The 14985-nt window shown below is 61.1% G+C and overlaps 1 protein-coding gene across 2 annotated transcripts in view; it reads right to left on the minus strand.

Annotated features, from left to right (window-relative positions):
• The window catches only part of COL5A1 (collagen type V alpha 1 chain), a 143430-nt gene extending 139139 nt beyond the window's left edge, over positions 1-4291 (minus strand). For both annotated transcript variants that reach the window (XM_039255152.1, XM_039255151.1), the window contains exon 1: positions 3810-4291. In XM_039255152.1, the coding sequence (XP_039111083.1) occupies positions 3810-3930 (121 nt within the window). In that variant the 5' untranslated portion in view covers positions 3931-4291. The remainder of the gene's footprint in view (positions 1-3809) is intronic.
• Between the last annotated feature and the right edge of the window lie 10694 nt (positions 4292-14985).

Raw genomic sequence — 14985 nt, forward strand, 5'->3', positions numbered from 1 at the left:
GCTCTGCCAACCGAGTTAATGAGGGGCTTTCCAGCCAAGGGAAGCAGCCCCAGAGAAAGCTGAACACCAGAGCAGAGGCTGGGATGTCCTGCCAGGGAGGAGGGGTGGACAGGAGTAAAGCCAGAGGTGGATGAAGGCACCTGCTAAGGGAGGGGAAGAAGGAGGAGAAGGCCAAGTTTAGTGTCTCCTCCTCCAGGAAGCTTCCCCAGATCTCCCCAATGGACCGGACCCTCCCAGAGTATTTAAAGTGAAGCTTGGCACAAAAATGAACAGTGAAACAAACACAAGTGCTGCCCAGAAGATTTGGGGCTCCCGCACTGAGAAGCCCTGCCCCCGCTCACCTCTGTCCTCCCATAACCCTCCAGGCCAGGGTGCAAAGGCAAAGGCCTTCAGGGTCCGGGAAGGTCATGCAGATGAGTGGAGGGCCAGGTAAAGAGAAGGAACAGGAGAGTGGAGGCTGCCTTCAGTCTGGTTCTTCTTGAAGGCATTCCAGTAGAAAAGGAGGGAGGGGGAGGGAGGGGGAAGGAGGGGAGGGAGGGAAGGGAGGGAGGGAGGGGAGGGAGGGAGGAAGGAAGGGTGGGCTGGAGGGAGGGAGAGAGGAGGGAGGAAGGAAGGAAGGGACGGAGGGAGGAAGGAAGGAAGGGAGGGAGGGAGGAAGGAAGGAAGGGAGGGAGGAAGGAAGGGAGGGAGGGGGGAGGGGGAGAGGGGGAGAGGGGGGAGGGGGAGAAGGGGGTGGGATTGAAGCACGGTTGGCAACGCGTCCCTCACCCCGGGGGCCACATGTGGCAGGGCCGCCTCCCCCACATCTGCTGCTCTGGGCACCAGGCCGCCCCCGGGGAGAGCTGATAAGTGGATGTGAAGAGAAAAGGTAGCCCCCCACCCTCCTCCCAGGTCAAAGGCACTGAGGCGTGGCCACGCCAAGCACAAGGGAGACCCTCACTCAGGACCGAGATGCAGAGGTCACGCAGACCCGGAAGCTGGGCTCCCGCACCTTGCAGGCCTGCGTGAGGGGCCAGTGAGACAATGTGGGCACAGGGCCAGGCAGATGCCAGCACACCCACTACGAGAGTTAACACGTGCAACGGTCTCGGGGGGAGGGGCCCCGCCTTGCTCCTTAAATGCAAACCCAGGGTGCCCCAGGGTGTGGGTGACTCATCCTTGACCCTCGGGGGCTCACTGCTAGTCTGCCCTCTCACCGTCCTGTTATTGGGGGGGGGCGTGGGCATCTGCTCCCCACCCCCTCTGCTCCACCAACACTGTCTGTGATCCAGGGAGGAGGCAGGGCCAGACGGCCAGAAGGCAGGGGCGGGGCAGGCGGGCATCAGCTGTGTTGGGCTAAGGGCGGGGCCGTGGTGCATGTCCAGAAATATCTGAAGGGTGGGGTAACGGGGCAGGCTCTGGCCAGCACCCCAGGAACAGCCCTGGAGCAACATCACAGGAGAAGGGACTTTGTGCCCCCGCGCGGGGAAGAAACCCCTGCCTGGGGCCCCTGCTGGGTGGTCAAAGCCACTGGGCAGCGACCACAGCTCCAGCCCCTCCAGCCACTGAAATCTGGACCAGATGAGGGACAGGGCTCCGGGGAGCCCCTCCCACCACCGGCTCTCTTCTGGGGAGGCGGGGAAGGGGGAAGGATGGAAAAGGATGTCTTTCCAGCCAACTTGATTGAGTCAGAGGAAACTTAACCGTTTCGTATCTGTCACGTCCCACAGAACTTGGACGACTCTTCCCACAAAATTATTGCACGAAGCAGGCACATGACTGGTGTCAACCAATGGCGGGCCAAGGAGATGACCTCAATTTCCAAATATTGGGGTCACGTTTCATTTCACATACTCCCCTCCACCCGTTACATGTTAAAGGGCCCCAAATGCAATCTTAACTTTTCATTCCTTCGCACACTTGGCCCAGGAGAAGGTAGGAAAAAGAGCCATGTTCAGAGAAAACTCGGAAAACATCTGGCTTATCCCAAAATGGAGACGAGAACAAGCTCCTTCGAGGACCGCTCCCGCCTGGCCCGCGCCTGCGGTGGACAGCCGCCCTCCCTGGCCACGCACCGCCCGTGACTTCAGGACGGGTCCCACCCTGGGAGGTGGGGACGGGGCTGGGGAACCCGCTCGGAAAAGCGGCTTCTTCACATGCTTCTAACTAACGGTCTTTCTGATAAAAGTTGCCAAATGAGCAACTCGTGGGCCAGGGGCCAGGCTGCTGCCCCGTCCCCTCTGCCACGCTTCTGCGTCCAAGGGCCGCCCTTGGGAAAGAGGGGATCGGAGAGGGGGCAGGGGCTGCGGGGGCAGACAGAGCCCGCGAGTGGAGCCGGGAGCCCGCTGCAAACCCGGCGAAGGCACGCTCCCCCGTCTGCACCCGGCCCCCTGCTTTGGGGGCTGACGATTCCCCTGAAGGGTTCCGTCCAGTGTTCCTGGGGGAGCCCAGCCGAGGAGCAGGACAGAGGCTAAGTGCCTCAGCCGCCATGCGGCCCCCTGACTACATCCCCCACCGACTCCAGACCAGTTTCCTGGAGGCCACGGTTGTCCCCTCACTCAACTGATTCCAGGCGGGGGGAAACACAAAGCCAGTTAGCCCGGGACCCTGGGCACGTTGGTGGCAACCCAGGGATAAGACACCAGATCCCCAGAGCTGAGCCAGGCACCCCTCAGCTGCCACAGGCCTACGCTGGCAGGACACCCCGACTCCCATCGAGCCAGGAAAAAGGGAAAGAGTATCTTAATTGGCAAGTGGCGCATGGAAAGTGATTCTTCCCACATGGCTTCAAATTACAAAGTGGAGGGGAGAAGGGGACCGGGCAGTGGAGCCGCTGGCCAGCTGTGCCCCCCACTCTCCCTGACCTCGCCCCAGCAGCTCTGAGCCTTGTCTGCCGGCTTGTTAATGGGGACTCGAGACATCCCAGGACCTCTGAGGTCTGAGGCTGTGTGAACACCCATCCCACGAGTAACCACCAAGGTGATGCTTAGAAGCCACTGTCTGTCCCATCAGAAAGCTGAGTGGGAGGGAGTCGGAGCTGCAAGACTCCAGGCGACCGGCGGATAGGGCTCCTTCCAAGTCAGACAGACCTCTGGGAGGCAGATCTGCGGACCATCTGAGCCTCTCTGCCCGGATGCCACCACCATCTCCTGACTCGGGCTGCAAATCCCATCTCTGGGAGGCAAACCCAAGAAAAACTGCCTCCCAGGGGGTCAGGAGGTTCCGGGTGGGATCAGGAGCAGGGCTGGTCGACCAGCCTCCAGAGCTCCGCAATTATCACTGAGCTCTTCGGGGCCAGGATTGCAAGACTCCAAGGAACGCGGAGACCCAGCCTGGAGGAGGCCTGGAGGGGACGGGGGGGGGGGGGGGGGGGGGGGGGGGGGGGGGGGGGTGCAGGGCTGGAGGGGCTCCAGTTTCTGGGATTCCCCGGCCAGCGGCCAGTGTCCCCCCACCCCAGGAGCTCGGCCGGAATGGACTGGCTGCGACTCTAGGGGGCGACCCTTCCCAGTTTTCAGGAGAGGAAGTTCTGCCGGGCGCGAGTGACGTGGGACCGGAGAAACGAAGTTTCGGGACAAAGTTTGCCGGCCTCGCGGACAGACCCCCGGCTGACCCAGCGCGAGGCCCCCCGTCCGCGCGCGCCGCAGCCCCGCGCCCCCGGCCGGCTCTCTGGCGCGCGGGGTACCGTGCTGGCGCGTCTGCCTCCCGGGCCCCGAGGCTGGCATTCGGAGAGGCGGCCCGCGCATTCCCCGAGCCCGCGGGAGGCGGGTGGAGCGCCGGGGAGGCCGGCGCGGCCCGGGGATGACAGCCGCCCCTGCGCCCGGGTGCCTTACCTGCGCGGCTCAGAGGCGGCGCCCACAGCAGCAGCAGCAGCAGCAGCAGCGGCGGCGGGGACAGCAGCGGGGCGCCCGGGCGCGGCGGGCTGCGCGCTTTCCAGCGGGTGTGGACGTCCATGCCGGCGGGGCGCGGGTCGGGGCGCGCGGGGACGCACAGGGGCGCGGGGCGCGGCCCGGGAGGGAGCGGACTCGGCGGGGACCGCGCGCTCTAGGAAGTCATGGGGAGCAGGCGCCGGCGTTCTCTTTGTGGCGGTGGCTCTCGGACGAGGGGCCGGCTGGCGCGCTCGCCCACGCGCGGGGGGTCGACCTTGGCCCGCGGGGCGGCCGGGACCCCGCTCTGCTCGCCGCCCTCGCCTCCTCCGACTCCTTCTCGCCGCCCTCTCGCCGCCGCCCCGCGACCCGCTCCCCGTGCGCGCTCCGCTCGAGTGAGGTCCTGCGCCAGCCGCGGGGACGGGGAGTGCCGACCTCGCCTTGGGCGCCCTGCGCTTTTCCCCCCTTTCCCTCCCTCCCTCTCCCCTGGAAGGCACCCGCCGAGGCTGTCGATCCCCCGCGCCCGCAGCAAATCAGAGCCCGGCGCCGCGCTCGGCCGGGCCGGCCCCCGCCTCCCACTGGGCGCCGCGGGCGAGGGGGTGGGGCCAGCGGGCGAGCCGCGGCGAGGAAGGGGCTGGCCCGGGGCCCGCGCGGGCGCGGCGCGGAGGGGGCGGGGGCGGCGCCCGACTCCCCGCCCGCGCGCGCGGACGCGCCCCGCGCCGCTGCCCCGGGCCCCCACTCTTCCCGCCCGGGTGCCCGCACCTGGCCCACCCCGAGGGAGCCGGGCCCCGAGTCGGATCACTTTGGGTTAAGAAAAAAAAAAAAAGTTGCAGCTCAGCCCAACTTTGTCTTTTACGTGGAGGAGTTCCGAGCTCTTCTGGGTGGAGACTAAACTTCCAATTCAGCCAGATCGGGGCGCCCAAGACTGTGGCCGACTTGTCAAGCCGCCCAGACGACCCACCCTCCACCTTCCCCCTCTCTGCGGATTGGGCGTGGGAGCCCAAGTTTGGGTCTGACTTCCCCAGGGTCCCCAAAAGGAGCTTGGATGGTGCACATCTGGGATCTTAATCAGGCGAGGTTGGCCGGCAACCCCCACCACCCCCCTCCTCACTCCCTCCCGCGTCATCCCCGTCCCCCGTGACCCCTCTGCAAGAAAAAGGAATCAGAGAAGATGCCCCTTGGAGAGGAGATAGCAGGCAAAGGAGTGAGGGGTCAGGACCGGCTGCCCTGGGGACTCCCGCGGGACGCCTGCCCTCACTTCGTTATGCCTTGGGGAGCTCCCTGGACGGCACGCTGCCCCTTCCGTCGGGCTCCTCAGCCCAGAAAGCCTCTCTTCTGGAGAACTGCAGGGCTGTTCTTAAAAAGAGAAAGGGTGACGTGGATTAAGGGGCTTGCCATTCCCGAGCTGTCCAATCCCAGCCCCCTTGAGCACACAGTTCCCGCAGGGGTGCTTGGCCAGGGCTGGGGCCCACGCTCCCTGTTACATCTCCAGACTGGGTGGGAGATTCCTCAAATGCCCTTTACTGCCCATCATTCTAGAAACAAGGACTTGCACAGACAGACGGGGAGATGTTTGAGGGGCGTTAAGTAAAGCAAAAATGTTCTTTCTGGTTTTTATATTTCTTTGCTGTCTGTTATTTCTTCAACCTGTATAAGCCATACATAAAATTGGAATTATATGTGTGAGTTGTGTGCATGCATGTGTTTATACATGGGTGGGGGTGGGGGGGTGTTGAGCTAGAGCTGGTCCTTTACTTGAATGCACCTTAATGAGATTCCACCTGATAGTTCTGAACCCCCAGCCCCAGCCCTGTCCGGCCCCGAGAGCGCCCCCACCAGTGGAAAGGCCGCCTCTCTCCATGACTTGGGGTACTCACAAAGGTCACTGGCCTGGCTATCAGAAAATAGCACAGACTTTCAGGGTTCTACCTTTTCCCCAGGGACATATGGCACTTCTCGGACAGTCACGTGTGCCTCCTCCGTCAGGCAGCCATCCGGCGTCCCTCTCAGTGGTGGGAAGAGGGCTTGCACCTCATAACCGGGAGCAGACAGGACGGATGAGTGTTATCCTGTCCCTGGGGAGTAAGGAGCGTGATGTCTTGGCCAAGCTGATGAAGGTGGGTTTCTATTCCATCCAAGCCCGGAGCTGGGTGGGGAGGCAAGTTTCCATCCCGCCAAGAAATTCAGAAAAAAGTCCCTACGCTGAGCAGCCTGACCTGCCAGGCCAGGACTTAGAACAACTTGACTGAGTCACGATTTAAATTCTAGTGAGCGCAGTGAAAGGTCAGCCGCCCCACAGGGGATCCGACAGGGTGCAGGGACTTGCCCAAAGTGCCAGCTGTGTCACAGCTGGGTTTTGCACCCAATCTCACTTTGGGCGCAAAACATGTTGATCACCTCGGCCAGACTCACGCGACAGTGATTGGAGGGAGTTGACCCCCAGCCCAGCATCCCCTAGACCCTCCCGTAATGCATTAAAACCCAGGGCCTTTGAGAACTGTTTAATTTGCTCTTGACCTGGAGAGTCTGCAGTGAGCAAGACACCCGGGTCCCTGTGGCTTGTGCCTGCCAGCTGCACGGAGACTCGGTCATCACCTGTGTGGGGAGTGGCCACCTGTGGGCACGTGGACTTCCCACATCTTCTGTAATTCATGCCAGGTTCCCATCCGGGCCCTCCCGGTGCCCGTACCTCCCATCACAGCCTTGGCCATGGGAGAGACCCACCAGGATCGGGGGCTCTGTGCACCCCGGCCACGATCCAGTACATTTCCCGCGGTGCCCGGTGAAGACTGGGGCAGGCCCGGTGTGCCCTGAGCTCTGCACCTGCGATCTGACCGCCCAACTTGACCCCTGTTGCTGTAAGTTCTCTTCATTTGCTATCTCAGCAGCAGAGCGGTGGGGCCACCCAGCCTCCCAGAGACATTGCCTGGCTGGGAAAGGGCCGGCCCGTTCCCAAGGGAAGCCCTCCCAGGCAGCCAGGTTCCTTCCCTCCTTTCCCCCCAGCAGGTGGAAGCTCTAGGCCCCCCGGACAGGTGAGAGGGACTCGGGCATCTGCTGGACCCCTAAGGGTTCACGGTCCGCCGGGGCACTCAGGTGGGCCCCAGGCGTCTGGGGGGCTACCGCCCAGCAGGGTCAGTGGCTGGGGTCGCCCCCACACCTGTCCACAGTGGAGGGCAGCCCGGGGCCGAGTTGCCTTTGGCCGCCCAAAAAGGACACTCTTACCCTGCACCCCTCACCTGCAGGTGGTGTCCTGGGCTGGGGGCGGCAGACTCAGCTCGGGCCCCAGCCGCAGCCCCAGTGAATTCTCCTCTCGGCTCCTCAGTTTTGTTATCTGAGAAGCAGGGAAGAGGAAGCCCACGCCCACGGACCGAGTAGAACATAGATGAGAAGGTGATGGGGCGCCTGGGGGGCTCAGTCGGTTCAGAGTCCGACTTTGACTCAGGTCACGATCTCGTGGTTTGTGGGTTCGAGCCCCATGTCGGGCTCTGTGCTGACAGCTCAGAGCCTGGAGCCGCTTCGGATTCTGTGTCTCCCCCTCTCTCTGCCCCTCCCCCACTTGTATTCTATGTGTGTGTGTCTCTCTCTCAAAAATAAATAAATATTAAAAACATTTTTAAAAAAGAAAAAAGGTGAGCCAACAAGGGCTCAGAGATGCCAGTGCCCCGCCTTCTCTGCTCCCCATTCCCCCTACACCCCACACACCCCCATATCCTCACCCCCCGTCCCCCCACACCCCACCCTCACCCCTCCTCAGCTGGCCTGTCTTCCTCCCCAGCCCCCCAGTCAGTGGAGCAAGGACCCGCCCTCTGAGGGAGAAGCTCAACAGCAGGGTGTGGATGAGCCAGACCTGAGCACGGACCCTCAGGGGGTGTGGCCCTGCTGTGCAGGAGGGGGAGGCTGTCTGCAGAGGGTGGCCCTGCCGGCTCCAGGGACCCCCCCCACGCGGCTGTGGGGCCCCCCCCATGCGGCTGTGGGGCCCAGCACACCCCGGGGCTCGCCCTTCACACTGGGGGAGGGCGCTATCAATCCCAGGGTGACTTCTCAACAATGACTAGCAAAATTCATTACTGTATTTTCTTTAATTTTTATTCAGTTTTGAGAGAGACAGACAGAGACAGAGTGCGAGCAGGGGCGGGGCAGAGAGGGAGACACAGGATCTGAAGCAGCTCCAGGCTCCGAGCTGCCAGCGCAGAGCCCGACGTGGGGCTCGATCTCATGACCCTCAAAATCATGACCTGAGCCGACGTCGGAGGCTTAACGAACAGCCCCCCAGGTGCCCCAGAACTCACTACTTTAAAGGCCAAGGACACAGCACATCCTTCATCACCCTGTTTCCGACGTGTTCCCCGTTCAAGCTGGACTCCGTGGAGGAGGGCAGGGAGAGGGCTGGGGGAGCCCAGCAGCAGGCCAGGCTCCCCGCGCAGCAGTCTGCTGGGGCCCCTGGGGCCTCACCGCCCCCCCGTCCCTGTCCCTCTGCGTGTCTGTAGTTGTAGAGTTCACCCTACAACGAAAATGACTATTTTTTTTACCTTCATCCCCTATTGGAAGAACGTGTCACCACAGACAGTCCCCTCCGGAGGGGCCGGCTTAGGGCTTCCACATGGGAACGAGGGGGCACAATCCAGCACACGATACCTTGGCAACCCCGATCTGTGGGCCTTTTGGAGAAATCCAGGCCACTGTGTTTTCCAGAACAATAAGGGCATTCTGACGCCCGTGGGGGTGGGCGGGCCTCCGACGGCATCTCCCCCTGACTGTGGTCCAGCGCGGAGCGGGGTGCCTGTGACTCCCACCAGGCTGGGGGGAGGGGCGGCACACAGGCTAAGACACAGCCGCCTCCTGTGAAGGCCGCCGAGTCCTTCCGGGTCCTCCTTTCTCCCTCCCCACCCTTTCTGTGGACGGGTGCCCCCGGCCTGCTTCAAGGGCCCTGGACCGAGGTGTCGGGGGTGCAGAGAAGCACCTCTCAGTCTTCGTGACCAGCTGCGGACGAGCAGGTGCACCCGAGCACGGTAGGTGAGAGCCGGGCCTGGAAGGCCGTGTGGCCGAGCGCGGGTGTCCCTCCAGCCCCGGCAGCCTGGCTGTGTGGCCTGACCTTGGCATCCCAGGCCCCGCCCACCATCTGCTTTGCTGAGTGGACCAGACAGTGCGCAGAGGCCGCGCCGGAAGGAGCCGGCCCCGGGAACCCAGGCCTTGAGCTCTCTGGTCCCCATTCTCACGCGGAACTCCAAGGTCACCCTGATTCCACCTCACATTCCATGGGTTTCCCCATGAGGCTCTCCTCTGCCCACATGGAAACTTCCACAGCTCTGAGAAGTGAAGGTCCCTTCCCGCACCCACCACCCCCGGCCAACCCAGAGTCCCACTGTCCCTGGGAGCGATTTGCTCCCAGAGCTCACTTCCAGGACCCAAGGGGGCCAGAGCCACCACCCCACGGGAGCACACCAGCCAACAGCCACGGGCCGTCATTGCCCAGACCAGACACGCCCGCGGGAGGCTGGAGCGCCATTCCTCGGGGCTGCAGGGCACAGCAGAATGCAGGGACGCGGGGCCGCCCCGCAGGGACAGGGCAGACAGCAGGGCACGCAGCGCGCCTGCCCGGGCGGCCATGCCAGGGTGGGTGAATCTGCCGGGAAGGCCCTTTGCTGTGCATTCCGCTCATGCCCACGAAGGCCTGGCTTTACTGACCCTCGATGTTCCTATCAGGGGCCAAGGCTGATAAGACCTTTGCAAAATCATAGAAATGCCGGCCAAACAGTCCACGACGGGCACCCAATAAAACTGCACACGTGGGGAGCCAGTTCGCGACTGTTTGTTGGGCCGGATGCAGGCTCGCATCCTCCGGTCGGTGCCAAGCCGGGCTCGCCACCCTCCCGGGGACTGAGAGAGCAAAGCTGAGTTTGCTGCCCAGGAAAAGTGCCCGTTGGAGAAATCTCTGTAGCTAGCTAACCCTTGTAAAGAGCTGCGGTCAGCGGGCTGTGCCCACATTCAGATGGCCGTCCTGGGGTGCGTGCGGTGGCCCCCCACGCAGGACCCAACAGGATCTGCCCCAGCACACGGCCCCCGCTTTGGGAGGCAGAGGTGGAAGTGCCCCGGAAGCCTGGAGAAGAGGGCCTTCTGGGCGTGCAGGGCCGACTTGGACCTCAGCCTCTCGTTTTTCTTTTTTTTTTTTTTTAATGCTTATTTATTTTTGAGAGAGACAGAGGGTGAACAGAGGAGGGGCAGAGAGAGAGGGAGACACAGAATCTGAAGCAGCTCCAGGCTCCGAGCTGTCAGCACAGAGCCCGACGCGGGGCTCGAACTCACCAACCGCAAGATCATGACCTGAGCTGATATCCGAAGCTTAATCGACTGAGCCCCCCAGGTGCCCCGCCTCTCATCTTTTTAAACAGCCCAGTGCAGGTGCAGAGGCCCCGCGCTCCGTGTCCTGAGAGCAGGTGCGTCCCTATCGGCAGGGCTCAAGCTGACGAAGGGACGAGGGAGCTCGGTGGAACCGTGTGTGTGACAGCACACGGCCCGGGTGTGCCAAACCCCACCCGGGACTGTTGTTTTTTCCAGTAGGGTCTAGTTTTATTTGTTTTCATTTTTAGTGTTAAACCAATGTTTTTCATGGAAAGAGCTCCCAGATTAAATTTTCTTCCATAAGAGGAAATAAGAGGGAATATAGAAATGTACATGAGTCTCCCAAACCCAGAAATCAAACACGTCTGCCCCCAGACCCCTTGGGCACAGCCCGTGAGCCGAGCGTGCACGTGACTCAGGGCGCTGTGGCCAGAGCTGGACAGTGCTGACCTTTTTTAATTCTTATGATACAAAGAGCATCCCCGACGTGCAGGTCAGAAGTCAAGCCCGGAGCATGTGGAGACGGGCCCCAGAGCCGCCGGGTCCTTACGTGGAGGAGCCGGGGTCCTATTCCCAGCCTCCCCCCCCCCCCCCGCCCCAGGCCGCTTGCTCTGCCTGCAAGGCCTACATATCAGATCTGTCCTGTCACTCCGGCCTGGGGGGGGGGGGGCAGGGACAGGGAAGGAGCTCGAGGGAGTAGGCGCAGAGCTAACGGCGTCCCAGGCAGGTCTGGCCATGGGAGGCTGACTGCGGTTCTCAGGGACAGTCCCAAACCCTAATCCCCAGAAACTGCAGCATGACCTTATTTGGGAAAAGGGTCTGTGCAGATGTGCCTAAGTTAGGGGCCTTGAGATAAGGAGATCATCTTGGTCTGGCCTGCTGGGCCCTAAATGCCGCAGCAAGTGTCCTTGGAAGTGGAAGATAGGGGCGGGGGGATTAAAGACAAACAGAAGGCCGGGCGATGGGACGGCTCAGGCAGACATGCGGCAACGCTGCCGAGAGCCAGGGAACATCTGGAGCCAGTGGAGACAAGGAAGCCCCCCCCCCCCCCCCGCAGCCTCGGCCAGGAGCATTCGGACACCTTGATCTCGGGTTTCCGGCCTCCAGAACTGGGAGAAAGTGAGTCTGTATTTCTCAAGGCCTGCGGTGTGGCCATTTGTTATGGCAGTATAACGACACTGCTGTACCTGAGGCCTCCGCGCCAGGTGGACAGGCCCACGAGCACGGGGCACCCGGAGGGGGCTGGGGGGGGCACATACCAGGTGGCAGGTGTGGCGCGTGCCCAGGCCCCTTAGCCGCCGTGGCCCAGTGACTCCTGGGGCAGCTGCTCCCTCACTTGGCCAACGAGGTGGGTGTAGGAGAAGGCAGTGGGCCTGCGCCCCCCTAAATGTGCGGGGGATTAAGCACCAGCCTGGGAGGGGAAGGGGGGCTCGGAGAGGCAGGGGCAGCCCTACATCCAATGACATAAGAGACGCACGGAGGAGAGAACTAGGAGAAGGGGGGAGGCCAAGTGCAGAGGGAGGCAGAGGCTGAGGACCGGCCACAGCCCAGGGACACTGGGGCCCACGGGAGCTGCGGGCGACACGCCCCTCCCGGAGGGCCTGGCATCGTGAGCTCAGGTCTTGCCAACCTGCCCGAGCCCAGAAAACACCCCAGTGTTTGCCACGACCGTCCCCTGGGCACTCCCGTCCCACCTCTCTGCTGAGGAAAAGTCCAGACTCTGCGCCAAGGAAAATGAGACACAATGTGTGAGACGCTAATGAGACCCTGGGGCTGGCATCTCCGGCGGCTCCCCCCGGGGGGCACCAGGGCACCCTGCCAAAGCCCCTACCCGCTGAGGAATTTCCCCCTTTGAAGCCCGAGGGCCCGTGCCAGTTTGGAACATGGGATCCAGCTCCTTGCAGGAGAATAAGAGCAACGGGCCGAGGGCAGATGCTGGCGGTGATTCGGGCCCCTTTATTTTTGTCAACAAGGAGATTTGTTTTAACGGGAGCCAGCAGAACCCCGGTTGCAGACTTTCCCTCCTGAAATCTCAACTCCAGAGCCCCCCTCACCACGTGCCAGGCAGGGCAGCTGTGAAATTCGCAGGGGGGTGGGGGGTGGAGGGAGGGGAAGAGGACCTCAGGGTCTCTGTCCTGGCCCAGCCACTCTGCCGCGGGCACCCGGACCGCCACCCCTCCGCCGTGCACTCTCACTGCACTGCCCCCAGGCACCCGTGCCGACACCCTTCCCTGACTTGGGAGAGAGATGCACGAGAACACAAGTGATCGCACCCCTTGGCCAAGATACTTGACTTTTCTGTGCCTCGGCTGTGGAGTGTGGACGCTCCTAGGACTTACCACCATGAGCACCTGGCGAGATAAAAGATGCCCTCGTGGGCCGGCACACAGAAGGCACTCGGCCCTCATTTGCTAATATCGATCAGACTTTGGCCGACACAGGGGAGCCAAACAGGGAGGCCCCCAGGGGATTGTGAGCCTCACACGCAGGGGGCTGGGCCCTGGGCATAATTTCAGAGCCGGTAGGAGCCCTTCCCCACTGTCACCAGACGGCCCCTCTCTGCTACCTCTGCAGACTCTGGAAGATCCAATCTGGCCCCTGACTGCTTGTCCAGAGGTCTGATCACTTGCCAGATGCTAGGAGAGGTTGAGGGCTGGGCTGGTGCTGGCGTGTCCAGACTCACAACAGCGGGCTTCTTAAAATGTGCTCCTTAAAACTGGCCATGGTGGGAGTGTTTACACCACAGAAATCGTCAGACACTGGACTCTGGGCTTTCTCGGTAGAGTCAGTCATTAAACACTTAGCGGTGCCCCTATGCAGCTCCCTGACCTTGGCCTACTTCTTGGAAGCCCAGAAGGTGGCCGCCATCTTTCCCCACAAGCTTTCAGTGAGATAGCCAGCCCTTGAGGGGGAAGGGAGGCAGAATCTTCCCCTTATCCATTTTAAAAGCCCAGATTTCCTGTGGGGCAGCCATCTGCTTTCCTAAGAAGCTATGTTTTCTAAACAGCTGTCTTCAGATATTTGAAGGACCGTCCCGTGGAAAAGGAGCTTTTCCATATGTGCCAAAGGAGCACAGACGCACCACTGGGTGGATATTTGGGGAAACCGCTTTCCTTGCATTTCAAGTGGACCTTAGAGCCGAAGGGACCCTTCCTGGGGCGGGGGCGGGGGGTTTCCTGTCTGAGAGCCTCTTAAAACTCAGCTTATATTCAGAGATACTTATGTTGGGCGTGAATCCCTCCTACAAGCCCAGCGCTCCTGTGTGGTCACCTGCATGTGGCAGGAATTCAGGGCATGCTGACCAGTAAGCCCCTTATCAGCATTATATCATGATCCAAAAAACATTTTTTTAATGTTTTTTTTTTATTTTTGAGAGAGAGAGAGAGTCAGCATGAGCAGGGGAGGGTCAGAGAGAGAGGGTGATACAGAATCTGAAGCAGGCTCCAGGCTCTGAGCCAGCTGTCAGCACAGAGCCCGATGCGGGGCTTGAACCCACGAACCATGAGATCATGACCTGAGCCGAAGTCGGACGCTTAACTAACCAAGCCACCCAGGCGCCCCCCTTTTTTAAATTTTTTAAATGTTTTATTTATTTCTGAGAGAGAGACAGACAGACAATGTGAGCAGGGGAGGGTTAGAGAGAGAGGGAGATACAGAACCTGAAACAGGCTCCAGGCTCTAAGCGAGCTGTCAGCACAGAGCCCGAATCGTGAAACTTCAAAGCCGAGCTAAGTGCCAATGACATCATTTCAGGCCCTCAGCAAACACTCAGAGACATGGGTCTCTTGTCACAGTGCTTGACTGAGACACAGGGGACAGGGAGGCTCACTGTCCCCTCTCCCTGCGGGGTCTATGGCTGCGTTTGCCAACGATTGGCTTTCATTCAGACCAGCAACTGGATGTCTGAGATACAAAGCATGCTGTTTTGTTTTGTTTACTTTTGTTTATGTTTATTTATTTATGGGGGGAGACAGAGAGAGAGAGAGAAGGAGAGAGAGAATCCCAAGCAGGCTCACGCTGTCAGCGCGGAGCCCGACACAGGGTTTGATCCCACAAACGGAGACCATGACCTGAGCCGCAATCAAGAGTCGGACTCAACCCATCGAGCTACCCAGCGCCCTTGTTTTGTCTACTTTTTAAAAACGTGAAAACAACAACAGGTTTTAAATCCGGGTGGACAGTCTTTTGAGGGGGAATGATTGCATTTGTCCGAAGACCAATCCTATGTTAATGTCACAGAAAAAAAGGGACAGGTGTCATCTGGCGACTGTACATCGTCTCTTCTATGTGCATGTGGTTCACAGCTGACACAGTTTGTACTTCGCAGAAACTCTCCTCCCCGGAGGAGTGAGGACAGCGTGGATGCCCTGGGCCAGCGCCAGGTGCAGCCAGCGCACTACAAGCCCCGCCGGCTCCATCTTGGTTCTCACCAAAAATGGCTGCTTCCAAACTACGAAAGCGATGGCTCAGTGTGAGTAACGGACACCAGGAAAGGCGTGTCCGCCCTCCGCCCCACGCTACGTAGGTGGTTGAGACACAGAACCTGCTGTATTCTTGCGAGGAGTCTGGGATGTGGACTCTGCCACCCCTGCTACACAGCGGGGCGGGAGTGTCCTGCTGGGATTTGGACCAGCCTTCCTGGCTCTCAGTCTCCAACACTGTCCCCCGTGACTCCCTCGCTGCTGAGGCCACTCGACTGTCTGTACCAGGACCACCTGGGTCAGGAAAGCCATGCCACTTGCTCAGAAGGGAAGTGCGGGGTTACAGAAGCTCTGACGCACACAGACTTGTGGGACTGAGTGGC

The sequence above is a fragment of the Hyaena hyaena genome, unplaced genomic scaffold (assembly GCF_003009895.1).
Source record: "Hyaena hyaena isolate Hyena2069 unplaced genomic scaffold, ASM300989v1 scaffold_511, whole genome shotgun sequence".
Classification (NCBI taxonomy): domain Eukaryota; kingdom Metazoa; phylum Chordata; class Mammalia; order Carnivora; family Hyaenidae; genus Hyaena; species Hyaena hyaena.